Here is a 27,540-nt window from a genome sequence, read left to right on the forward strand (position 1 = left end):
TTTCTTTGAAAGACGATAGCTGATAACCTTGCCATACATATTTACCACACACATTCAATCATTTGTACAAATTTTCCAGCACCATCAAAGTGAAATAACTTTACAAGAAAATGTACTTAAGATTCAATCATATAGTATTAATTACCGAGAGCGTGCTATCATACTTACAAGTGGTTTTGTAGAAATGTACCTACATAAGTTTTCAATGGTGATATTGAACCGATATTAAACAGAACTTCTCCTTCGTGTTTTCTCCTTCGAGTTTTCTCCTTCTCTCTTTCGTTTTTTTGTATACTTTATTATTATTCAAAGGTCCATACCTTTATTTGTGAATGATTTGGCATAGTCATTGCTAAAGACGTGTTAATATGTTCTTCTAAGTGTAGCTAGAACCTCAACAGTTTGATACTGATGTTTTAAAGTTTCAATAAATCATTTCAACTTTTACGTGCGTGTTGGTAATTGTGTTTTTAGGAACTACGTATGAAAATTTGGTGATAACTTATGTAGGTAAAGTTTTAAAATCGTATTTGAACTCTTGAGTAATTTTAAAATAAATAGTTATGTTTCCCGAGGAAAATAGATAAACCCTATCCTTCTTTGAGTTGTGTCGCAGATTGCATACGACTTGGCAATCCTATCTTTCCATTTTGTTGCTGTCGGTTTCCTCCTTTGATCTTGTTTTCTTTTAACGCCTAAACATTATTATAGGGATCCTTTTCTTTTGGTGTTTTAGCTAACTAAAAGTTTAGTATTTTTACACTAAATTTAGAATTCTAGTAGAGATTATCAGTATAGTGCATGTAAAATCTTTTGTCGAAGTTTCATCATGACCATCATATATAAATTAGCATCTAACATCGTAAATTTTGATAGTGCATACAGAAATTTTTGCTGTGGAGATTTTGGTAGTACCATCCATAATTGTATCTAGATGATGCAAGAAAATTTAATAAAATAAAATCGAAAATATTTTTCATGGGTCCATAAACCAAACAATGTTCAGTTCATGTATGGTACGTAAACAACACAACATTTTTATTTGTTTCCCTAGGTTCGTAACAACAATGTATAGTTAAAAAAGTAAATTTATACGATCTGTAAGAAAACTTTAATACATGATCATGTAACTATTTTATTTGTAGTTAACCGATTGATATATTAGATTAAAAAGGAAAAAAAGGAGGAAGATTTATTGTGACAAAAAAATATTTTACCGTAATATTTAATACAATAAATTAGGGGTGGATAAAAAAACCGAAATCCAAAAAACCGAACCGAACCAAAATGAAATAAATGGTTTGGTTTGTTTATGGTTAAGTCTAAAAATCCGTTTGGTTTTTATTTAAATTAATCATTTGATTTAAGATTGGTCTGGTTAAAAACCGTAAACCGAATAGTTTTTTTCTCCAAATTTTTTTCTTGTTTTTTTTTTACTAGTTTTCTTTTTCAATAGCCTTTACTTTTTAAAAGTTTAAATTTCAATTAAGTATCTGGGTTTACAAAAATATATTTGGATTCTATTTTTTTGAATTATGTTTAGGTTTTACTTTTATGCTTATTTTTAGTTATGTATCAACTATCTATTTTTTAAAGTGCGGAATAACCGTTAAAAACCGAGACCAAACTAAAACCAAACCAAACTGTTATACGTATGGTTTTTATATGGTTTCATTTTTGATAAAACCAAAAAAACCATAAACCAAAAAAACCGAACCGTAACCAGACCGAATTACATATGGTTTCTATAGTTCAATTTTTATAAAACCAAAAAAACAGTAAACCGATAAAATCGAACCGAAATCAAACCGAAAAACCAAACGCCCACTTCCTCCTTTTTTCCTTTTTAAATGTGGAATCTCTAATATGTCAATCAGTTAACTACAAATAAAATAGTTACATGATCATGTATTAAAGTTTTCTTATAGATCGTATAAATTTACCTTTTCAACTATACATTGTTGTTACGAACCTAGGGAAACAAATAAAAATGTTGTGATAACGGATCTCCCTGCCTCAATCCTTTTTTCCCTTCAAAAAAACCAGCCAGTTCACCGTTTATTGCTATGGAGAAACGAGGTGAGGATATGCATTCTGAAATCCAAACTCGGAATAAGGGGGGGGAGTCCTGAGCTTCCAGCAGCTTCAGTACGAAGTCCCAGCAAACTGTATCAAACACCTTTCTTATGTCCAGCTTCATCATGGAACTCTTCTTGCAGGAAGCTTGGTTATAATGTCTGATGAGTTTGGATGCAAGAAGAACATTCTCTCCCAGAAGCCTTCCCGTAAGGAAAGCAGCTTGGTTCGAAGAAACATAGAGTTGGAGAATTGGCTTCAACCGGTTTGCGAGGATCTTCGAGATAAGCTTGTAGACTAAGTTGCAGCAGCTTATCGGACGGTAATCTCCTATCTTACAAGCCTCGGGAAACTTTGGGATAAGCGCAATCTTTGTTGTATTGAACTCTTTGAGGAGACGTCCATTCCGGAAGAACTCCTGCACCGCGGCTACTACATCAGGCCCCACAATGCTCCAGGAGGATCTGAAGAACTCTACAGAGTACCATCTGGTCCTGGACATTTATTTAGAGGAAGAGCAAAAGAGTTGTTGTGATTTCCTCCTCAGACACCATCTTTAACAGGTCCGTTTTGTGAGCCTCAGTGCATCTGAAAGGCATCAAGTCAGCCAAGAAGGGGATTGAACATGGTGAACTGGGCATATCCGTGTGCCCTAAGATCTCCTCGAAATAAGCAGTAGCATGAGCCTTGATATCAGGAATAGCAGTGATGGTTCTACCTTTCTGATCTTGGAGCAGATGAATATGATTCCTGCTAAGCCTCTGGGATAAGGATTTATGGAAATAGGCAGTGTTGCGATCTCCCAGGTGCATCCATTTAACACGAGAACGCTGACGGTAAAACTTTCTAAGATGGAAGCTCTTTTTAAGATGATGGATAGATCAGTTGATTCTGAGAAGTTCCAGCTGCATCCTCGGTGCTCATCTCCCAGAGTTTCTCATCTGCTATTTGCGGACGACCTCCTCGTGTTTACAGATGGATCAAAACAATCTTTGTTGGGAATAGCGGAGGTTATGCGGGAATTTAAAGCCTTATCTGGTCTGGATGTTAACCCGGCGAAATCTGAAATATTCTTTCGGGGTTATACTGAAGCTGAAGCCGCTGAACTGAGTACTTATGCGGGCATCAAACAGGGAGTCTTCCCCACTAGATATCTGGGTCTTCCACTACTCCCTTCTCGCATCTCTCTGGCAACATTGCAACCATTCCTGGAGAAAATTACAAGTAAGTTGCACTCTTGGACAGCAAGATCCCTCTCCTTTGCGGGGAAGATTAAGCTCATCTCCTCGGTTATCTATGGAATGGTAAATTTTTGGAGCAGTGTCTTTGTGCTGCCAAAGCATTTCTACGCGAAGGTCGACTCTTTGTGCTTGGCTTTTCTGTGGAAGAACAGGACTGTCTCTGCTGCTGGTGCCGATGTTGCTTGGAAGGCGGTGTGCAAACCAAAGGCAGAAGGAGGACTTGGCATTAGGTTTCTAGAGGAGTTTGAGATTGTTTTCAGACTCAAACAAGTGTGGAATTTTTTCTCCAACTCGGGTTCTTTGTGGGTTGCGTGGCTCAAGGAAAATGTTTTCCTCCGGAAAAGCTACTGGCTAACTGTGACATCAAGCCGCTTCTCTAAGGCTATTAATAGTGTTCTCCAGCTAAAGCCTACCGTCATTGATTTCCTCAAATGCGAGGTTGGTAATGGCAGTATTGCCTCCTTTTGGTATGATAACTGGACTGAGTTTGGTCAGCTTATAAGGTTTATAGGATCAGCTGGGCCTAGAGCCCTGCGGATTCGAGAAGATGCAAGAGTTGTTGAGGCTGTGCGGAATGGTAGTTGGAGGCTGACAGCGGCTAGATCTGATAATGTGCAGGCTCTCTCGGTTGTTTTAACCACCATCTCAGCGCCAGTAGCCTCAAATGGACCTGATAATTACCTTTGGAGGAACTCATCGAGAGTTTTTCTCTCATCTTTTTCCTCAAGAGAAACGTGGAATCAAATTCGTGCTCATTCCCCTCCTGTTCCATGGTCGAGGGTTGTCTGGTTTAAGGAATATGTGCCACGGTTCTCTCTTGTAACCTGGATGGCTTTCCTAACTCGTTTACCCACTAGAGATCGTCTGCGGAGGTGGGGTATGATAGTCTCTCCAGACTGTGTTTTATGCTCTGGTGGCACTGAGACGCATGAGCATCTGTTCTTTAAGTGTCTGTTCTCAGATGGAATCTGGCGCTTCTTCGCTGAACAGTTTATACTAAATCCTCTTGATGTCCTTCATGCAATTGCTGCCTGGATTCTACTGCACCAACAACCTCAATTTAGGTCCACTGCCACTCTGCTCAAACTCCTGCTTTAGTCTACGGTCTATTTGATTTGGAAAGAGCGAAATTCAAGGATCTTCTCCTCCCGCTTCTCTTCGCCAGCTACTCTCAAAGTCTCAATTGATCGCTCCTTGAGAGATCGCCTTCTCTCCATTCTGGCTCGAAGGCTGTCATCCTCTTCTCTTCTCTTAATTTATTTTTCTTATATTTCTCATCCGTTGTCGGTAAGTATCGGGTAATATGGTTTGTTTTGTTCCTGTTGGGATTATGATTTTTGTCTCTGGAAACTTTTGTAACTTGGTCGATAAATGAAATTTAACATTAACACAAAAAAGAAAAAAAAAATGTTGTGTTGTTTACGTACACATGCAAAAGAGAACGCTATCGTCACTGAAACCATAAAAACAGATGGTAGCGAAAAAAATAACAAAAGTATATACTATATGTTTACCTCTTAATGTACGTAGTTGTTAAAACTAATTAGGGTCACAACAAATAGAAAATATAAACTGATCAAACTGCAGTCCACATATGAAATATCCTATAATAAAAACCTAAGCTCACCTAATAAAATGATTTGTTTTGCTTATAACATGTGATTAGATTCAAAGTATATATATCAACACTTACGATCATATCCTATAGATCGGAGGTGAATGTATATGTTAGAAAGAGTTAAGTTGTCACGAGGAAACGGACAAAAGAGGATGCTGCTTGCTTAGCTCGTCGATGGAAATCAGGAAGCTACAAGAACGTGGCGGAATTACGTCACTTTAAACAGATAATTTAATTTTTCTAACTTATTGTTTGAGATTCCAAGGGAGGAAATTGAATTAAAATATTGTAAAAGGATAATACATTTGGATATTTGATATTTCTATTGAGACTTGAACGTTGGAACGTGTGCCATAGGATGGGCTTTGTGCTCTCTTAGGAGTAAAATTCCCAATGGTGTAGCTCAATCAATAACACAATCTTGATTTAGCCAATCGAGGAATTTCATATATCAATTCAAGTCATCGTTCCAAAAACTTTGTGAGAACAAAGAAATAACTTCAAACGCGCGTTAGTTAGATATTTTATCTAAACTATAATCGTAATGATGATATGACAAAAAAAAAACGGTCATCCAGTGACAAAATTTTTTATACAGAAATAAAGTAACCGGTTCATGATGAACAAAATTATCTGGTTAACTAGAAACCAAAATCAATATCGGTCAGTGGGCTCTAACCTTATGATAATGTCGACATAATAAAATTGCAACTTGAGATACAATTCCAACTTGTGCAAAAGGGAAAGGATAAAATTGCAGATGGTCTTGCTAGGGAGGCTAATGATAATTCAATTGTTTTCTGTCATACTTTTACCGACGTCGTTTTATTATTCATTACTCTTTTGATGACATTGTAAACATTTGTAAGAATTAAAATAAATAAATAAATGATAGGCAACATACACTACGATTGGACCAAATGGGCCGATTGAATTAGCGTGAACATTGTATTTCATTATGCTCAGCTTCAAAAGTTTTTCAACGGAGAGCCACATTATTCAGGAAATTGAATTCATATGGTAGAAAGAAACAACAAAGGGACGTGAAAATCCAAGTCAGAAAATGTGAAACACATCAAACGACCTTGGGTAATGCATGACTTATGATTACATGTACCCATGAGCCTGTAAATTACCATCAACCTTGTATCACATCTGGAGTTAAGGTCTGTACTAGTAGTACTATGTTAATTTCATGTGACAAATCCATTTGCTCTGACAAAACTTAAAGGAGGCGATCGATAGTTCTCAAAAAGCGGTAGTGCCAAATACCAAATCAATCACAAAACCGGACTAAAACCAGTGGTTATAGCTACTACTCTTTACGGTTCATGATTTGGAACTGAATTAGTGAAAAGAAAAGATAGACCTTGAGGCTTCATTTTGCAAGCTTATTTAACAGGAACACTGGCACGAGCATGTCTCAATCAAGTGTCCTTCTTTGCCAACAAACACTTCTGAGCAGAATCTGGAAAAGTTTTAAGTTATAGTTTGATAAATCATAGGATGGACTTTGTGCTCTCTTATGATTAGAATTCCCAATGATATAGCTCAATAATACATTCTGATTTAGCCATTTGAGGAACCTCATGCGAAATTCTTATATTAATTCAACACATCGATTCGAAAAACTTTGCGAGATTTCAAATGCGTTATTATTACTACGAACGAAGTATTTTTAAAATCTTATTAAAATTATCTTATATACTAAAATTTACTGTTTAGACATAAATCTATTGGCATCGGTATCTAACCGATTGATGATTGCATCTTCTTCAAGTACAATATCTTATAATTGAAATTTCAGATTCACAAGAATTATACCACACAAACCATATCAGGGCTTGTCCAAAAAAAAAAAAAGCATATCAGGGAAGAGTAATTTGCGTTTATCTTTCACTCTCGATGACATTTATAAACCAAGAAGATTCAAAAGACTAATATAGTTAAATACTCGAAACTATATTTTTTCACCCGTACTGATTTTTTTTAACCAACTTAATAGAAATATATATATCATAATAACAGTGTACAGATATAATACATTTATAAATTTCACACATTTTTTTTTTTTTTGAACAAAGTTATAAATTTCACACATAATAGCTTATATATCATAATAATAGAAATCAATCCATATTATAGCCTTCACACTTACGTTTTTTTCCCTTAATATTTAAAATAGTTATCGAAAACACAATGATGCAAAGCTTTTGGGGTTATGCAGTTTCTTCAGTTAGTGCTTTCGCTTCCTGAAAATCTCGGCCCCTACGTAATCGGTGCACTCAAGTAGTGTGGGGTTTGGCGTTCCGAGCTTCACTCGAATAACATTTATCTTAGGAAATGTTTCAAGCATTTGAGACGCGATGAGATCCGCAACCGTCTCCACAAGGTTTTTCGGTGGCCCTTCAACAATTTTCTTAACTAGGCTGCCAAAAGTATCATTTTTTCACCAATGAAATCATAAATATACAAATTAAAGATAAAACTAAGCCATAATTCAAAGGTTGGACACATAACTGATGTTCAAGATTCTGCCCAATAAATCATGCTACCAAATTAAGATCCAAATTCTAATCCGCAAAAAAGTATAAATATAAAAGTCAAAAATAAATTAATGAATTGATTTTACTCAACTAATATGGTAATATTTGACATTAATCTATTTTTTGTCCAATTCTTTTTCTCTAGAAGTGCAACTATTTGGCGCCGAAGTTAAAATACCCAAAAAAAAAAATCAAAGCTGAGTTTTTTTTTTAAATAATCTTCATGATTAATATACCTATATACATAATCAAAAATGATATCGTAGTTGACAAAAAAAAATTGAGTGAGATAGTTGACAAAAAAAAAATTGAGTCATTCTGAATTAAAAATCTCATGCATATATCCTATTTTTCGGAGTAGATTGGATCCTAATTTTATTCTCCATTATATATTATGTAAGTGATATTGGTAATTAAATGCAAACCTAAAAGTTTCGGCATAGCTGACTGTATCTGCCAAGTTGTCTGATTCAATGGCCGGTTTCAAATTCAGCCACACATCAAGGTCAACAATAAATGTATTCCCCAATTTCTTCTCTTCTGGAAGCACTCCATGGAAACCGTAGAATTTCAACCCTCTCAGTATCAGTTTATCCTCAAGCATTGGCTCTGATGATTCTGTCCATCAACAGTTTAATTACAAAGCAAGAATATGTTTAACCAATATACCTACTTTTAAAACGATCATTTTTGTAGGATCTCTTCCCTCAATTCATAAAATCTCTCACAAAGTGAATGGTATAAGAGATTTTGAATCTCATGATATATTCACAACGATACTATAATCGCAACACCCAATAATATTATCTAGGAATTCTAAGAGCAATTAATCAAAAAATTGGCCGAAACAACTTGTCAAATTTTAGTTCAGACACTTATCGTTTCCCTTCAAAATAATTACTAGAGCTTTCTGAGCAACTGATTCAAAGACAAGATATTAGACCTCTATACATATCTCTCAATCTTAGACACCCAATTGAACCTAAACCAAACAAAAAAACCACCATAACACTTCATTTTTGTCACCAACATTTCAAAAGAAGTATTGGATATATATACTTCGTTGTTCCAACGTTGCTAGAGCTGTTGTTTCCGTTAAACAACCGGCTAAAACCAAAAATACATTGGTTAGAAGTAGTAAAGTGCTCTGCATCTTTTTGGGCGCAGTAATAATTTTAACTATTAAGATTAGATGAAAGGTGGTAAAAAGTGATGGGGAAGAAATCGGTTTAAATTAGAAGGAAGAAGAAAGTTGTCCTATTTATAGGCCTAAGAACATTTATTTTTTTCTCAAAATTAAGTAGATAACAATTTGGGGATATGTTTTAGTTCCAGCTGATACATGTTTATATATAAATTACGTTTTGTACATTATTTTCCTAAAAATATAGATCATTATCCATTAGAATACGTAAAAATTTAATAAGATAGTTATTAAAAAGCGGTCTAGGTAAACAGATGGAGTGGTAAGTAACAACAACCAAATTGTCAATTTAAATTATTTATTACTAACGGGTAAAAAACAATTTGATTGCTGCTACTTAGCATTCCATCCGTTTTTGTCCAGAAAAAAAAGAAGCACTTCAGCCGTCTACAATAAATTCAGACATGTTAGAAAAACAATTAAATTTTCATTCTACTCATAATTTATACACTTCAAAAATTGTTAATTGGTTAAAAAATGATTAAAAATGATCAAATTATCAAATATGTATAAAAAACCTAAAACATCATTTAATCCAAAACATATATTAAAAAACAATCCTAAAATAATTACATTTAAATTTAAGAAAGAAAGAGTTTACTTTGAATTGAGTTACAAATTTTAGTGTTTTTTGTTTTTACTTTGAATTGAGTTATATTTATTGAGATTGTGATTATCATATGGTTGGTCACACTTATTTGGGGTATTTACTTGGATCCTATTTACTTAAAAAATATATATATAGTTCTTCTTTCTTCATCTGTTTTGTTTGACTCTTAATGGGTTATATTTATTGAGATTACGATTATCAGATGGTGAATTATTTTACTTTAAATATATGTATTGTTCTTCTTTCTTTATCTCTTTTGTTTGCTTTAAATTGGGTTATATATTTATTGAGATTACAAGTCTACGATGATCTGGTCGGTTATTTACTTTAAAATATATATTGTTCTTTTTTCCTTTATATCTTTTGTTTGCTTTGAATAGGGTTATATTTATTGAGAATACTATAATCATATGGTGGGTTATATATATTGGACTACTGCATTATATCATTTTTTTTTTCTTTTGGGGTCAAAACTACTGCATTATATCATAAACCTTGCATAATGTGTTTCAAGGGAGAGGCAGATTATCAAGAAATCTTGAATTCATATTGTTATGATAATTAACATGGCTTTTAGCAACTTGCACAAATGAGCATGTAAATTATCATTAACCTTGTATCATATATGGAATTAAGATCTGAAGTGTATTAATTTCATGTGAAGTTCATTCCTAAAACGCCAAAACAGACATCATGTGGAGTTATATAGAACAGTGATACCAATAGACATAAAAGACTATCAAAACCAGTGGGGTTATAGCTACTCCCTACGTTTCATGATTTGAAACTGAATAACTACTGAAAGGAAAAGATAGACCTTGAGGCTTCATTTTGCAAGCGTATTTAACAGGAACAATGGCACCAGCATGGCTACAAAGGCTCACAATAGCAGGGGCATGTCCGTAATGATTCCGCCCGTCGTTCAAAAGAACCATCGGGTCCTGAGGCCTCCGGTGCCACACCACTTTCTCAGGTACCAGATCATTCACACCGGCTTTTTCCCAGTAATGAGTGCCGCGCCAGCTCTCGTATTTGAACACACCACATAGCCGAGCTTTATGACCACTCGGTCCCACGTGAACCTCCTTGCACCGTTTGCAAACTTTCGAAGGATAAACCAGCAAGAGTTTCTTCACACCAGCTCTCAGTTTCTCCCACGCCATTAGAGCGTTTGCACCAACATATTTAAGATCTCCAGCAGATAAACTCCTGATATCCACATCCGAAATCCGCGGGTTATCGTGAATCTTGGAATACTGAAGGATTTCTTCAGGATGAATGGCTCCTGCTTGACAACATAGCTCCAAGACTGCGGGAACACGGTCATAATCAAACCTCTGTTGGTGTCTGATAACACCTTGAGAAATGTTGTGTAAGTGATATGATTCGACGGGGACAAGTATATCGTTTATGGAACCAGGAACCCATTCATGTAGTCTATTGTTGCCACGCCGTATATAACTACGGCATGTCTCAATCAAGTGTCCTTCTTTGCCAACAAACACTTCTGAGCAGAATCTGGAAAACGTTCCAAGTTATTTACAAAGCCTCAGTATCTAAAGTAGAGTCCTTTCTTTTATCTAAAAGCTCAAAAGAATAAAACTTACTTGCATGTCAAGACAGGAAAGACTTTGAGAAGCGCAGTGACGTTACTGATTAGATTCTTTCTGGCTATAAGAATATCTTCAGCCACAGGAACAATCTCTTTAACCGGGTAATCTTTTGCTCGGTTTTCGATTCTTTTTAGAATCATCGGCCGGAGTTTTCTAAGGTCATCAAGCTTTAGTTTTTTGGTTCTTGAAGGTGTAGTTGAGTAACTAGCTCCTTGAATTGAGCTCAGATTTCTCAATACTTTATGTCTAAAATTCGACATAGCCCGGGTTAATCTATAGAGACACAGAACAAAATGAGTCAGTGATGTATAAACTATGGATTCCAATGATTCTCAAAGTGCTGATTTTTTTATACATATGATAGATTCAGAATCACGAACAGGGGAATTAAAAAAAAAAACAAGTGAGACATTTCGTCGAGCACGTTATGCTCAATATCAACGGAGAGATGCAACAAAAGGGATCGCTAAATTTTTACCTGATTTACACATGCAACGCGATCACTTGAAAATTTCTATGGAGCAAAGCAGTTCCCGGCCAAACGAATCGGAACTTTTTCCGAGCGACGGCGACGAAGAGGAACCTCTCGACGAGAAGGAAGATCTGAGGATTCGTCATAAATCTGAAAATTGATTCAACGGCCTTATTTGGGCCATACATTATGGGCCTGTACTTCTCTAACGAGACCTTATCAATGGGCTATATCATTTTAAAAAAAATGTTGTTCGGCTTTGATGAATTTGTTTGTTTTTTTTTTCTTTTTTAACATTGGATACTTTATTAATTATCAAGTAATGTTAACATAGTGAAGATCAGACCGAATACATAGAGGAATCGATAAATGGAAAATAAAATATGTTGTTTCATGCTAATCCATTTGCTTGTCGTGAAGTCCATTTGAAAAGAACAGAGTCGAAACGCCTAGCCCACCCTTTAATTTCTTGAATCCAGTTGTTGATATCAAACCTTGTGGTTTCATTATTTATTATCTTAACCATGGTCTGGCAGTCACCTTCAAAGATTACTTTACGGTAGCCACAAGCCAGGATTGACGCATCACTAACACTAAGCTTTGGCATTCAGCTTCCAAAGCAGAAGTAACAGCAGTCCCTATAGCTTGACTTGCTTCACAAAAAGAGCTTTGATCATTCCGAATTAACCAAGCAGCTGTTGAACGTCTCTCACTGCTAATGAAATTTCCATCATAATTGCACTTGGTCCAACCTATCGGGGGTGGTTGCCAAAGAGTAGAGGAAGGACCACTATTGTTGTAGAGTATATGAATTTGTTTTTTTATTCTAACGTAATTGTTTCAATTTATTTATTTATTTATTTTGTACATTCAGTAACTTTTTTTTCTTTTATTTACTAATTAAATCCGACACTAGTTAAAAAAAAAACTTAGGCTGTTATCGGAGATGTGAAATCTAAATACATATAGAATTGTAAATAATAGAAATCAAAACATATGGATTTTGAAATAACATGTTTTATCCTTGGATTTAAATCCTTTTAATTTACACTTTCAAATCCATTGAAATCAATTTAAAACATAATGTGGATTTTGAAATCCAAAAACAAATCATTAAATGAATAACATGGGATTTTAACAATTATTTATAAATCATATAACCAATAACAAATAATTTTGATAAGTATTTTAAAATCAATAATTGAATAACAAATGATTTTTGTTTGGATTTATTATGAGATATCCCGTGCTATAAGCACGGATTAATATTTAAAAATATATATATAATATAATAATAACTTTTATTATTATATTTCTTTTAAAAAGTTATGTTGTTTGGGATAATATTTATTTTTCTTTGTTCTGTAAATCTATATATGTCTTTTTGAATAATAATTATTTTAGTTTTATATTATTTGTTTGTTATATTTGCATCATTATTTTGTGAAATATGAGGTTGTAATTTTAATATTATAATTGTGAGGAAATAAAATTTATTAATTTATCAGCTATAGACATTTAGTTTTACCAACCCGCCAATGTGGAAATTAAAAGACACGTTTTTTCATTGATTGAGTAATATATCTCCGTTTTTAAAAATTCAAATCACAACATATGCAGAAAAAAATTATTTATTTTATTAATCATAAGTATTATATGAAAATTTCAAATAATTTGTAAATAAAATAAAATAAAGATGATAGGAAAATCATAATTTGAAATCTTAACAAAATCTTCGAAATCTAGTTATTAAAAATATGGAATTTTGCACCCACACCTACTTTACCTTCATCTTCTTTCACTTTCACTTACTTTCTACTCTTCCTATACTTTCTCAAGTTTTTTGCCTTAGGTGTCTTTTATTTATGGCAAAACTGCCCATCTCCTCTTTCTCTCCTTCTTTTCTCTCTTTTTTTTTTTTTTTTATTGTTGTTAATACTTTAAATGGTTATCATAAAACAAATTATCTATTTATTTATATATAATATGTTATGATTATATATTTTCTACATTTTAAGATACATATTGCTATATTTTTTTTGAATTTTAGATTATACAGTATCCATTTGTCATTGAACATTTGTTCAATGATAAGTAGTTAATCAATTGCAGTATTGTTAATAGATAGTTACTTGTGTTTATTCATACAGAATATAAGTAATACCCATCAATTCAGGTGTCCATGACAACATGTCCATATGGAAACATATTATCGATCGGGGTTATAGTCCAATTTGTGGATACAATCTTTGTCCACATGGATAACTATTTGTGGATACAATATTTGTCAAACTTATCCAAATGGACAACTATTTGTGGATACAATATAAGTAATGGATAACACTCACACAACAAAACTCAAACCTTTTCCCAGATCGAACTAAAACAAATTCAATATTAAAAAGCTCATAGGACCACAATTAATCAGTAAAATCACAATAAACCCAAGAAAACCCAGATCGAATCTCATATAATCTAAGTGATAAGAAAATAGATCTAAAGATTTCACCTTCTCTGAATTTCCACCATTATTGGAATGGTTTTTGAAAACTTTAGAAAAAGAATGTGAGAGAGAAAGAGAGAGAAACAAAAATGGCTTTTCTTTTTCAATGGATGAGCAAAAGCAAAACAAGGAAGAAGAAGATGAATTGTTTGGTTGAATAATTGAGGGGATGGTGAGTTGAATTTTTTTGTTGGTTGATAAATTGGAGGAATCATGGTTGAGGAAGAAAAATATGTATTGTTTTCTCTCGCTATACTTAGAATCCACATAGGTAAAATAAATTGGAAGAGAGTTGGTTTGTTTAGTTTGAGGGGTAAGTGGTAATTTTACATAAGGAAAGTATAGTGATAGTAGAAAGTGGGTGCAAGTGTTAATAGCTTAGGGGAAAGTGGGTGTAAGTGCAAAATTCCCTTAAAAATATTATATTGTCTACTTGGGTATAAAATCTTAGTTTTTGAAATTATGACCATAAATTTTTTATTTTTTTGAATACAAATTAGTTTTGATTTGAATACATTTTTTTAGTTTCCTAGATTTTTTTTATATTTGATCTGAATACATTTTAGTTTTGATTTGAATACATTTTTTTAGTTTCCTGGATTTTTTTTATATTTGATCTGTCACGTTTTTTATTTTCAATTAATTATGTTTATTTAATTAATTAATTTTAAGGTTAGTTTCATATTTGTACTTCCCAATTAATATAGTAGGATCGTAGAATCAATAACCTCATCTTAATGATAATTTTTATTTTAATGTTTGATGATTGTTTTCAAGTCATTGTTAAAAAAAATTATTATTTTGTACCATAATTAACTTCAATAACCATTATTTGGTCAAGAAATCCAATAGCCTAAGATTCACTAATTAACAACTGCTTGCATTTATAAATGATTTCAAATTGGTGTAATAACATGAGATTTTCTACTAATATAGTTCTGAAAGCACAAACATGTTAAATAACACACCACACACTACCTTTACCAATACTCTTTTAGACAAGCCACACGTTCAAATTCTAGAAGTGCAAAAGCAACGTCTGGACATCATGCAAATCAAGCTTGTCTTCATACCATCGCCGGGCGTTGGACATATCCGATCAACAACGGCGTTAGCGAAGCTTCTCGTAGACAGCGACGACCGCCTCTCCGTCACTCTCATCGTCATCCCTTCACAATTCTCTGGTCACGCTTCTTCCTCCGCCTACACTAACTCCGAAGACCGTCTCCGCTACTGCCTCCTCCCCACCGTTGATCAAGATCCGAAGCAAACGTACCTATCTTACATCGAGAGCAAGAAACCATACGTAAGAGCCGCCGTGTCCGAACTCGCCCGGGAGGTGTCGACACGTCCAGACTCGCGCCTCGCTGGGATTGTAGTGGACATGTTCTGCATGTCGATGTTAGACGTCGCCGACGAGTTTAGCCTCCCGACCTATATCTTTTACACATCGAACGTTTCATATCTCGGGCTACAGTTCCATGTTCAATCTCTTTACGACAAAAAAGAACTTGATGTAAGTGAGCTGAGAGACTCTGACATAAAGTTTGACGTTCCAACTCTGACTCGACCATTTTCAGCGAAGTGTTTGCCTTCCGTGATGCTAAACACGAAACAGTTTCCTTACGCTTTCGGTCGATTTAGAAGTTATAGAAAAACGAAGGGTATTTTGGTGAACTCAGTGGCTGAGATGGAACCTCTGGCGTTAGAGTTCTTTTCCGGCGAGAATACGAATACTCCTCCGGTCTACGCGGTTGGGCCCATTATGGACTTCAAAACCAACGGCGACGATGAGAAGACAAGGGAGATTTTGAGTTGGTTAAGAGAGCAACCGACTAGATCTGTAGTGTTCCTCTGCTTTGGGAGCATGGGAGGTTTCAATGAAGAACAAACACGAGAAATAGCCGTGGCGCTAGAGCGGAGCGGCCATAGGTTCTTGTGGTCGCTCCGTCGGGCTTCTCCGATGGTGGAAGACATTATCGGTTCTCCTCCCGGAGAATTCACTAACTTGGAGGACGTTCTTCCAAAAGGTTTCTTGGATCGGACGGTGGATATTGGAAAGATCATAAGCTGGGCACCACAAGTAGATGTGCTCAAGAGTCCTGCGATAGGAGCGTTCGTAACACATTGTGGATGGAACTCGATTCTTGAGAGTCTATGGTTCGGTGTTCCGATGGCGGCGTGGCCTATCTTTGCGGAACAACAGTTTAACGCGTTTCATATGGTGGAGGAGCTTGGTTTAGCGGCGGATGTGAGGAAAGAGTATCGGAGAGATTTTGTGGTGGGAGTGTCGGAGATTGTAACGGCAGAAGAGATTGAGAGAGGGATCAAGTGTGCGATGGAAGAGGATAGCAAGATGAGGAAGAGGGTGATGGAGATGAAGGATAAACTCCACGTGGCGTTGTTGGACGGTGGATCTTCGAACTGTGCTTTAAAGAAGTTTGTTCAAGACGTGGTCGAAAATGTTCCATAGAAATGTGTGGTCCACTGGTCCTATAAAAAGTCTTTTATGATGAAATAATTGAAGACCACAAAAATGACATAATCTGAAAGTCAAAGTACAATAATTCAGTTTATGTCCCAATGTCCCATTGATCTCTTTATTGTGTTATCTGCAAAGAATAATCACACCACAACAATGAGCATGAAAATTTCTGCATGTATCAAACTATCTAACAGTGAAAGAACTTCAATCTTTCAATATACGATTTTATGTCATAAGTTATTTCAAAAACTACAAAGTCGGGGCTGTGTAGGGGATTCTGTTCACGACTTGAAAAGTGCTTTAGTTGGGTACTGAATTTTTGAACCCACCTTAACGTTCAATGCTGACATCAACCCACACACAAAAAAAAACAATTATATTTCATCATGATTTCTTAGACGTAATAATTCATAAATTAAAACAGAGTTATAGCGGAAGGCAACGCTTGCTTCTATCACGCACCAAACTATAATTTTCAAGACTTAGATGTGAATTATTTGTTTGTTATATTCGCATCAGTAATCAAGAAGGTGGTAGAGTGGGAGTATGTCTTGTCCATTATCACCCCACCACAAGCTTGATATTTCCAGAACCAATCATATAATAAAATATAGAATGCTGACAAAATGTCAATGAAACAAACAAGTATTTCACTAAATGTATGATAAGAAATTAAGACTATATTTCTGCCAGAAAAAAAATACATCGTAGAGCATCTTTAGAAGCAAAAGTTTATTTAAAGCAAAATAAAATTTTAAACTTGTGGAAGAAAAAATGCCAAAAAAAAATAAATAAACGAATCAATTTTTCCAATGCTCACAGACTAATTTAGGCCCCAACATTGAAGATAAAGATTGTATGGTTGCACAAAAGTTAAAAAAGAAGAAACATTCGTTGGTCTCAGATCCACTACAGCGTGTATGCACATGACGAGTCTTATCGCTTCACTGTAACGCCTTCAATTACAAAAACCACTTAGAAACCATTTTTTGTGTTGTTAGAAAAAAATCGACTGACAGATTAATAAATAATTTTATCGAAATGAAAATGGAGCTCATCTTTATACCATCACCTGGTGAAGGACACATCCGGCCACTAGTGGAGGTGGCTAAGCTTCTTGTCGACCGCGATGATCATCTCTCAATCACCATCCTCATCATCCCTCAGATGCTTGGCTTCAGTAGCGGCTCTGCCTCTTACATCTCTTCTCTCTCCTCCGCGTCTGAGGACCGCCTTCGCTATCACGTTCTCTCCGTAGCCGATCAACCAAACTCCGATGACTCCAAACCTAATTTTCTCGCTTACATCGATAGCTTCGCGCCAGAGGTGATAGCCACCACAAAAAAACTTATTAACCGGGCTCAACTTGCTGGATTCGTGGTGGATATGTTCTGCACGAGTATGATTGATGTCGCCAACGAGTTAGGCGTTCCGAGTTACATGTTCTTCACTTCCAACGCTACGTTTCTTGGATTGCAAGTTCATATTCAGTACCTTAACGACGTTAAGAACTATGACGTCAGTGATTTGAAGGACTCGGACACTACTGAGTTAGAGATCCCAACTTTGACTCGTCCTTTACCGGTTAAGTGTTTCCCCTCCGTGATGTTCAACAAAGAGTGGTTACATAAAATCTTTAGCCAAACCAGAAGGTTCAAAGACACTAAGGGAATTTTGGTAAATACGTTCGCAGAGCTTGAGCCTCATGCTATGAAGTTTTTCTCTGGTGGAGATCATTCTCTTCCTCCGGTGTACACAGTTGGACCGGTTATGAATCTTAAAATCAACAGTCCAACTTCAGCAGATGATAAGCAATCGGAGATCTTACAGTGGCTCGACGAGCAGCCATGTAAATCTGTTGTGTTCCTCTGTTTTGGAAGCATGGGTAGTTTCCGTGAGGACCAAGCTAGGGAAATCGCAATCGCGCTTGAGCGAAGTGGTCACCGATTTGTCTGGTCTCTTCGTCGTGCTCAGCCACCGGGAACAATGGGACCTCCCGAAGAATTCACGAATCTTGAGGAGATTCTCCCGGAGGGATTCTTAGAACGCACGGCAGAGATAGGTAAGATTATAGGTTGGGCACCACAGAGCGCCATACTTGCAAAACCTGCGGTCGGAGGATTCGTGTCGCACTGTGGATGGAACTCGACACTAGAGAGTCTTTGGTTCGGAATTCCAATAGCCACGTGGCCTCTTTACGCTGAGCAACAAGTTAACGCGTTCGAGATGGTTGATGAGTTAGGTCTAGCTGTGGAGATCCGAAATAGTTTCCGGTTGGGTTTTATGGCGGTGGAGTCGGAGTTGATGACGGCGGAGGAGATAGAGAGAGGAATCAATTGTTTGATGGAGCAGGATAGTGACGTGAGGAATAGAGTGAAGGAGATTAGTGAGAAGAGCCACGTTGCTTTAATGGACGGTGGATCTTCGCACGTTGCTCTTCTAAAGTTCATTCAAGACGTCACAAAAAATATATCTTGAAATCTATACAAATCTTATAGAACATTATCCTATCTCCATTATTCAGAATGCATTTCGTGTAAACTTTCGTTATTGTATGCCTTCATGATAAAAGTTATGGCACATATACTAACCAATATGTTTATACGATTATTATACTCACCACCAATCAAACAATTTGGACGGTGGATCTTCGCACGTTGCTCTTCTAAAGTTCATTCAAGACGTCACAAAAAATATATCTTGAAATCTATACAAATCTTATAGAACATAATCCTATCTCCATTATTCAGAATGCATTTCGTGTAAACTTTCGTTATTGTATGCCTTCATGATAAAAGTTATGGCACATATACTAACCAATATGTTTATACGATTATTATACTCACCACCAATCAAACAATTGCAAGTATCAACTTATCAACTTACCAGAAAAAAAAAAACACTCACAACAATAAAGGATTTACACATAAATGATAATTTACGAGAACTCTGGAATTAAATGTCCACTGTGGACAGTCCACAATTTGATGAAATAGAGTTTTCTAAGACACCATTTTCCCGTATTTTGTTTTTGTACTAGATTTTATTTAATTTTTAAAATTTTCTAATCAATATAAATATTCTTAAGCCTAAGAGGGGTATTGAACTTATATTTTAAAAGATTTTAAAGGATTCTTAAAATCAGTGGTTATTCAATTGATGATTTTAATTTTTTTTTTAAAATCCTATGTTATTCAACTTAGAATTTATGTAAATCATTTAAAATAATCTAAAATCTCTTGTTATTCAATCAATAATTTATAAAACTTACTTAAAATCTATTGTTATTCAAAATATCACAATTTTTTTTTTAAATGTTATTTGAATTGAGGACATAGCTGCAGACTTTTGATCAGATTTTGTTTTGGTATAAAATTTTATTTTTTTGTGTTCTAAAATATTTTAAAATCACTCAAAGTCTACTAATAAAATCTCATAAAATCTCATTTCATTTTCTATTTAAAAATATAAAAACTCTAAAACACAATCAAATTTCTTAAAGATTCACTTAAAATCTTTCAAAATTTTAAAATATTAAAATCCCACAAAATCCAAAAAATGTCAAGTTCAATACCTCCCTCTAAATATGATCATTCAAAATTTTTAAAATAATCTTTAAATATAAATTTAGATGAACACAAAACTTATTTTACTAAGCGATATTCTCCATAACGGTAAGAAGCTCGGAGGACCATTGAGGGGTGATTCTTCTTTCACTCCTTTCAAAACTATGCTTGATAGTTGTGATATGGTTGAGCTCTCCAGTTACGGAAATGGGTTCACTTGGAGAGGAAAGAGATGCACTTCTTGGATTCAAAGCAAACTCGACATGTGCTTTGGTATTAAAGAATGGTTCAAGAGATTTCCTATCTCAAACCAAACCTTCATGGAAAAACGGGGATCCGATCACAGACCTGTCTTGGTTAAGCTCACTTTAGTCAAAGAACCTTATAGAGGCAGTTTTCGGTTTGATAAAAGGTGCTTCAATAAACCAAATGTCAAGCAAGCCATATTTTCAGCTTGAAATGCTACGTATCTTCGCCGTAATGGAGTGGTATCCGAGAGACTAATAAGCTGCAAGAAAGCTCTAAGTAAGTGGAAGAAGGAAAAAAATACTAATGCCTTATCGAAAATCTCTCAGCTGCAATTCAGTTTAGAGGCAGAACAGTCTTCTGGCTTCCCGAACACCTTTAGAATCAGAAGTTTGAAGAAAAGTCTTTGTCAAGCTTACAGAGAGGAAGAGATTTACTGGAAACAAAAATCGCAAGAGATGTGGTCAAGATATGGTGATAAGAACACTAAGTACTTTCATGCTTCAGTTAAAGCGAACAGAAGAAGAATCAGACTTGAAAGACTTCTAAATATAAATGGCAATGTTCAGAAATCAGAAGCTTCTAAAGGAGATGTGGGAGTGGCTTACTTCCAGGATCTCTTCTCAACCTCCAACCCGGACTCTTTTGAAGAGATTTTCCAAGGCTTGCGGCCAAGAGTCACAACTTCAATGAATGAACAGATGTGTGCGTCGGTGTCCTCTGAAGAGGTCAAAGAAGCTGTGTTCGCTATCAAACCCTCAAGTGCTCCTGGAGCAGACGACTTTACTTGTTTTTTCTTTCAAAAGTATTGGAATGTAATCGGGGCTCAAGTAACTTTGGATGTTCAAGGTTTCTTTTGCTCAGGAATATTCCCAGAGGAATGGAATTACACTCAGCTCTGCTTGCTGCCAAAGAAAGAAAATCCAGAACATATGTCGGATCTCAGGCCAATCAGTTTATGCTCAGTTTTTTACCAGATTATCTCCAAAATCATCAATAGAAGACTAAAGCCCTTCTTGAATGAGATAGTCTCTCCTAATCAGACTGCATTTGTGCCGGATAGACTTGTTTCTAATAACATCCTTATAGCTCATGAACTAGTTCATGGTTTAAGGACAGATAAGACTATCTCATAGGAGTTTATGGCCATCAAATCAGATATGTCAAACGCTTTCGATAGGGTGGAGTGGAGTTACCTGAAAGCCTTGTTGGATGCTCTAGGCTTCAATCCAATTAGGATTAGTTGGATAATGAGGTGTGTTACCACGGTTTCTTATGTTGTACTGATCAACGATCAACCCTTTGGTTTGATCTCTCCATCAAGAGGAATAAAGCAGGGTAATCCTTTGTCTTCGTTGCTCTTCGTGTTATGCACAGAAGGGCTCACTCATCTCATGAATAAGGCAGAAGCTTCGGGTCTTATAAATGGAATTCAATTCTCAACAGATGTTCCTTCTGTCTCTTATCTTCTTTTGGCAGATGACAGCCTGTTCTTGTGTAAGGCTGAAGTTCCTCAATGTGAGGCTTTAAAAAACATCCTCAAGGTTTATGGGGATGCCACGGGGCAGTGTATGAATTTCATTAAATCATCAATTACTTTTGGGGACAAGGTGGAAGAAGATAAGAAGAATGTCCTACAAGAGATCTTAGGCATTTTCACTGAGGGTGGAGCTGGAACCTACTTGGGTCTTCCTGAATGTTTTAGCGGCTCCAAGATTCAATTGCTGGATTACATCAAGGACAAACTCAAGTCCAGGTTTTCAGGTTGGTTCGCCAGGTCCCTCTCTCTTGGTGGTAAAGAAATTTTGCTTAAAGTAGTGGCAATGGCAACTCTGGTCTATGCTATGACCTGTTTCAAACTACCGAAAACCACACTGACCAACCTTACTAGTACGATGTCAGATTTTTGGTGGAATGCAGTAGAACACAGAATAAACATTCATTGGGTAAGTTGGGAAAAGATGTGTTTATCGAAACAGCATGGTGGTCTTGGCTTTAAGGATTTGGAAGATTTTAATCAAGCGCTACTAGGTAAACAGGCTTGGAGAATCCTACAAGATCCTAACTGTCTATTTGCTCAAGTAATCAAGAGTCGGTACTTGTTGGATTTAGACTTTTTGGAGGCAGGGATTGGAGATAGACCTTCATATGGCTGGCGAAGTATTATCCATGGCAGAGACATTCTGACTAAGGGCATTAAGAAGAAAATTGGTAATGGTTCTTCTATAAAAGTTTGGTTGGACCCATGGATTTTTGCGAATGGATGGAGAGCTCCCTACAGGAAAACACACTTTCTTTGATTGGACTCTGCGAGTTTCTGATTTGATCAACCACGATTCAAGAACGTGGAACAACGAAACTCTGAACTCTATCTTCCTCCCCAATGACATCATATGCATTAAAAATCAGAAACCAGTGGTTAGCAAAGAAGACTATTGGTGCTGGGAGCATATGAAGAGTGGAGAATACTCGGTTAAGTCCGGATATTGGTTAGCTAGTACCTTCAAGAATCAAGAGCTTAATTTGGAAGCTGAAATGCAACCTTCTCTCAATGACATTAAGAACAAGGTCTGGTCTCTACAAACTGTCCCTAAGATATAAACTTTTTTGTGGAGAGCAGTTAGTGAAGCGTTACCTGTTTCCGATCTAATATCAAAAAAAGGAATTAAATTGGGTCCAAGATGTCAAGTTTGCGGGAATGAAGGAGAATCAATCAACCACGTCTTATTCATATGTACATTAACAAGACAGGTTTGGGCCTTAACTAACTTTCCCTCCCCTCCAGATGGTTTCGATGAGCTTTCTGTGCACTCAAATTTTCACTTCCTCTACTCTTTGGCAAAGAACCGATCCATTCCGATTGAGATCAAAAGACTATTCCCATGGATACTTTGGAGATTGTGGAAGAATAGAAACTCTTTCTTCTTTGAAGCGAAAATGTTTGATCCTTTTGATACGGTATCAAAAATCAGAGAGGATGCAGAGCTATGGAGTACGTCCCAACAGGTGAATTTTGAGTGTGAATTGATTGAAGAAGCTGAGGACCCAAGAGAAGCGGCTAAATGGAAAGCACCGCCTGCTTGTTGGTTAAAGTGTAACATTGGTATCTCAAGAGGCCAAAAACACTCGATTAGGTGCTGCTTGGGTCCTTAGAGATGAATATGGTAAGGTTCTCATTCACAGCCGAAAAACATTCATGGGATCTTTGAACAGGGAAGAAGCAGTTTTTCAAGATTTCTTCTCGGCTGTTGAAAGTATGATAGCTATAAGTTCTCAAAAATCATTTTTGCTTCTGAATCAGCTGAGCTTGTTGGTGGGATCTTAAGACCAAAGGCTTGGCCTTCCTTTGCTCACCATCAATCTGAAATGTTACTACTACTGACGAGAATACAAAACTGGAGAGTACAATTAGAGAAACCGATCGAAAATAGAAGTGCATCTCTCATTGCTCAAAATGTTGCTGATCACGCCTTTGTGCAATTGTATGTAGCCACTAGTCCTCCAAATTGGCTACATGAACTCGTTGAAACTGAGAGATTTTTTTCCTCTTTTTAAGTTTAAGTTTCTGTCTCCCTTTTGGCTAAAGTGCTTAGTGCCTATTTTTTTGGTGGATTAAGCTGATTATGTTTAATCACTTATCTTTAGTAACTTTTGATTAGACTACAAAGTTACATATTTTAATCCGTTCTTAAATGAATGAAAACAGATGACAAAACAAAACCATATAAAACAGTTGTCAAAATAAAATAAAATAAGTGATAGAAAACATATATATTGTTGATGATAATATTTCATTGACAAATAAATGTTGACATATATCACGTGGCAACAAAAGATCATTTGAGAAATTTCGCAGAAAGAATTAATGGCATCGACATCTAGCTTCTAATTTTTCATATGTAAGAAAGTTTTTTTTTATTAATCACATTATATGAAAACATTTCTTTAAAATCTTAGAAGTTAATTATCGATTGTTGACCTAATTTGTTGATATATTTTTTGATTATATGCTGATACAAACATAACATCCTTCCATATAAGACACGAGTATACCGAGTCTTATAAACATTATTTAGTGTAAAGATACATATATAATATTATGTCTTCATGAGGTGCCTTCTCTTTCAAGTCTGAATGATTCTCGGAGGAAATTGGGGAAGAGTTGCTTTGGTTGCCAACAGAGCCTAATCGGTGCAGGTTTATGCAGGCTTTTCATACATGTTTCTTAGTACTACCACTAGTCAATAATCATTGGTCACTACTGAACCCGTAATTGAACTTAAGATGCGCATAGTTCACCCTTGTTGAGGTATGTATAGAGGAACTTGTGTTTGATATATATTGCAGCAACCGCGCCATTCACTTTGAATACAAAGGCTCATTGGTGTGTTTGTTATGCGCAGGGAATAAGCCTGGTCCATGCGTAACATGTCGTAAATGCAAGCACTATTTCTGTCTGGACTGCGACATATACATCCACGAGAGCTTACACAATTGTCCATGATCGAATGTTGTGTTCACACTTCCAATTATAATAACAATTGAAGTAAATTGGTCCATACTTTGTCCTTGTTGGGATCTTCCTTTAGCGGACTCAGTCAGTATATTACTCTCTCCCTCTCACAATCGATCCAAAAATTTTACATATATTAGCAGCTAGAAAAAAAAATCTGCAAGTTGGTTTAGTAATCAATTTCTTATACTTGAAATTTCTTCACTCATGATTTCAGTACAAGAAATCGAACAAGTAACAAATGATTTTTTAATTGGAAAACAAAACAAGACCGTACCATCAGTGGTTTCTTGTTACTCGTCATGACAAAGTCGCAGCTACTTTCCTTGAATATCTATCTCTCTCTGTTTGAGTTACTAGTGTTTTTGTCTCTTATAAACGTATATGTTTGAGATTATTGGATAACATGTTATATATATATATCTCAAATAAATATGTTTTGTATAAACTCTCGTTATTGTATGCCTTCATGATAAAAGTCATGACACATCTACTGACCAATATATTTATACGATTATCATACTCACCACCAGTTAAACAATTGCAAATATCAAGTTATCAACTTGCTAACCAAAAAAAAAAACACTCAAACAACTCAACCCATTTTTTTAATAATAATAATATATAATTAAGTATCCCATATTATTTAATTTACCCATCAACAATGGACAGCGGAAACATACCAACAATATAAAACAAAGATATTAACAATACAATCATATTCCTAATAATTCTAACAATCTAGCATAACACTATTCAAGGTTCCAACATCAACAACAATATAACCAACAACACACAACGAGACCCTAGATCATCCTCCTCTTCATCGCCTTGATTCCACGCTACACAATTTGTCTTTACCTGCACCACAAACACAAATTGAGATGCATGAGTATTGTCATAAACACTTAGTGAGGCCATCCTCCCATCTACTGGGCTATACGCACAAGCAACTGAGATACTATTGTTAAAGCAAACAAACAAAACACAAACAACACATCAAACCAGGAAAACAAGTCTCAGTTATGTCTGGTGTCGACCGACACTAGGTCGGTGTCGACTGACGCTGACATAACCATGGTATCGACCGATACCTAACTGGTGTCGATCAACACCGCCTTCACAGACACGATATGCACGAAACCGAACGTCGAACCTCCGTTCCAAATCGCCTCCAATCCATCCCAAATGCTTCAGGAACCTAAGGAAACACGAAACCAACCAAACCACGCAAGCAAAACACCACAAACAACAAGGGACAACCAAAACAAAAGAGATCTCAAGCTTAGATCAGCCATGGTCAAGCACTCACCTCTTTTACAGGAAGATTTGGTTGAGAAACGGTGGAAAGAACACCTTAAAAAGCTTCTCCTTCGTTACCATCAACATCTCTCCCTTCCACAGCCACAGATATCTCCAAAACAACAAGAACAAACCCAAAAACCCTCAAGAACCCTCTCAAACGCTTTCTTTCCTTTTCCTCTCAAGCGGCGACCAAAAACACTCCCTAAACTCTCAATTCGTCGCTTCTCTACTTATATAGTCGGTTTAGATAACCCAATTAAACCAAACCAACCAAAAATCGCGAAATAAAACAATCTGGTCGAATCAGAAAAGCTGGTGTCGATCGACACCCATCCCTAAATGTCACTATTTAGTTCGCGGATGTTACAAATACTCACAACAATAGGTTGGCAACTGACCAAAGATTTAATATCACCACTTTTGCAAAAAGAAAAAATCATTGGATTTAACCAAAACATATGACAATGATTTTCTCTTATTAATGATGAATTTAATACTCTATGATGATTTCACTCTCATTATTAATGATGATGATGAAAAAATAAAAACTATTATTGAAATCGATTTTAAAAGAAAGAGAAAATTGTGAGAATAATTAATTTACAAATATAAAATATGTAAAATGCATATGTACTTTTGGAGGGCTTTTAAATATAATAGGGAGAGAAAAAAACAGAATGCTTTTATAATTGTTTAGTTTTTGAAGCTTAAAAAAAATGAGAAAGGAAGGAAGAAAAGAAAAAGTGGCTTTCAAACTTTAAAAAAAAAAAGCAAAAAAGTGTGATTGTCAAAAAAAAAAAAAGTTGTCAAGATTTTAAACATTTTTAAAGTCTTAAAAGTATGTTACAATATATATATAAAGAATTAAAACAATATAAAGTAAAAGATTGTGTGAAAGCTATTATTATTATTATTACTACATAGTACTAACTGTTAAGCAAACATTTGTCAATGTAATATGTGTTCTGTACTCATATAATTGATTAAAAATAGTTCAGTTTCTATGACTGGAAAAGTAGTCTATATATATAAATATTATATTATTAATATATATAAAAGATGATGTGAAAAACTTTTATTATTATTAAATAGTATTAATTATTATGAAATATTTATCGGCCTAATATAGGTTCTTTATTTAAGTCATTAATAAAATATTTAAGTTTCAATGATTGGAAAATTATATATATGTATAACTACAGAAATATATATAACAAAGAAATATTTTAAGTCGAACAAAATCTCAAGTTATTTTCAAAATTAAAAAAGAACGAGTTAGTAAGTTTCTAGGCTTATCTTTTCAGGATATTTAGTAAAATTTTTGACTTTATTTTCCTAAGATTTATCTATAAATTTGCTTCGAAAATATTTTTATTCATCTATTGTAATTATGATCTTTTTTTGATTACACAGAAAATCATAATGGACGTCCAAATAATCAATGTTATTCGTGAACCATGTGCTTTGTGTACTACCAAAAACAAAACCTGCTCTCAAAATTGCGAATTTGCACCTTATTTCCCTGCAGAAAAGTATTATATT

At 35.3% G+C, this 27,540-nt stretch overlaps 4 protein-coding genes across 4 annotated transcripts; 2 read left to right on the forward strand and 2 right to left on the reverse strand.

The window, feature by feature from the left end:
• Window positions 7,025-8,791, reverse strand: LOC104766075 (probable dihydroneopterin aldolase 3). Its single transcript, XM_010489891.2, has 3 exons — window positions 8,541-8,791; window positions 7,907-8,099; window positions 7,025-7,364 (listed from the first exon to the last, which is right to left on the reverse strand). Exons 1-3 carry the CDS (start codon window positions 8,632-8,634, stop codon window positions 7,172-7,174), a joined length of 480 nt encoding a protein of 159 aa, XP_010488193.1. The 5' UTR covers window positions 8,635-8,791; the 3' UTR covers window positions 7,025-7,171.
• Window positions 9,922-11,510, reverse strand: LOC104766076 (APO protein 4, mitochondrial-like). Its single transcript, XM_010489892.2, has 3 exons — window positions 11,387-11,510; window positions 10,903-11,181; window positions 9,922-10,813 (listed from the first exon to the last, which is right to left on the reverse strand). Exons 2-3 carry the CDS (start codon window positions 11,166-11,168, stop codon window positions 10,063-10,065), a joined length of 1,017 nt encoding a protein of 338 aa, XP_010488194.1. The 5' UTR covers window positions 11,169-11,181; window positions 11,387-11,510; the 3' UTR covers window positions 9,922-10,062.
• LOC104766077 (UDP-glycosyltransferase 71B1-like) lies at window positions 14,722-16,481 on the forward strand. The gene has a single exon (XM_010489894.2). The coding sequence runs from the start codon at window positions 14,836-14,838 to the stop codon at window positions 16,354-16,356; it is 1,521 nt and encodes a 506-aa protein (XP_010488196.1). The 5' UTR covers window positions 14,722-14,835; the 3' UTR covers window positions 16,357-16,481.
• Window positions 17,120-19,095, forward strand: LOC104766078 (UDP-glycosyltransferase 71B2-like). Its single transcript, XM_010489895.2, has 2 exons — window positions 17,120-18,835; window positions 19,062-19,095. The coding sequence occupies exons 1-2, from the start codon at window positions 17,410-17,412 to the stop codon at window positions 19,070-19,072; spliced, it is 1,437 nt and encodes a 478-aa protein (XP_010488197.1). The 5' UTR covers window positions 17,120-17,409; the 3' UTR covers window positions 19,073-19,095.

This window comes from Camelina sativa, chromosome 19 (assembly GCF_000633955.1).
Source record: "Camelina sativa cultivar DH55 chromosome 19, Cs, whole genome shotgun sequence".
NCBI classification, from domain to species: Eukaryota; Viridiplantae; Streptophyta; class Magnoliopsida; order Brassicales; family Brassicaceae; genus Camelina; species Camelina sativa.

Excerpts from the sequence above, each read along its gene's own strand:
- LOC104766075 (XM_010489891.2), bottom strand. The coding sequence starts at position 8,634 with ATGCAGAGCACTTTACTACTTCTAACCAATGTATTTTTGGTTTTAGCC. Across the intron at positions 8,100-8,540 it reads AGCAACGTTGGAACAACGAA|AATCATCAGAGCCAATGCTT; the intron begins GTATATATATCC and ends GTTGATGGACAG. Across the intron at positions 7,365-7,906 it reads AGCTATGCCGAAACTTTTAG|CCTAGTTAAGAAAATTGTTG; the intron begins GTTTGCATTTAA and ends TACTTTTGGCAG.
- LOC104766076 (XM_010489892.2), bottom strand. The coding sequence starts at position 11,168 with ATGTCGAATTTTAGACATAAAGTATTGAGAAATCTGAGCTCAATTCAA. Across the intron at positions 10,814-10,902 it reads TTTCCTGTCTTGACATGCAA|ATTCTGCTCAGAAGTGTTTG; the intron begins GTAAGTTTTATT and ends AACGTTTTCCAG.
- LOC104766077 (XM_010489894.2), top strand. The coding sequence starts at position 14,836 with ATGTTAAATAACACACCACACACTACCTTTACCAATACTCTTTTAGAC.
- LOC104766078 (XM_010489895.2), top strand. The coding sequence starts at position 17,410 with ATGAAAATGGAGCTCATCTTTATACCATCACCTGGTGAAGGACACATC.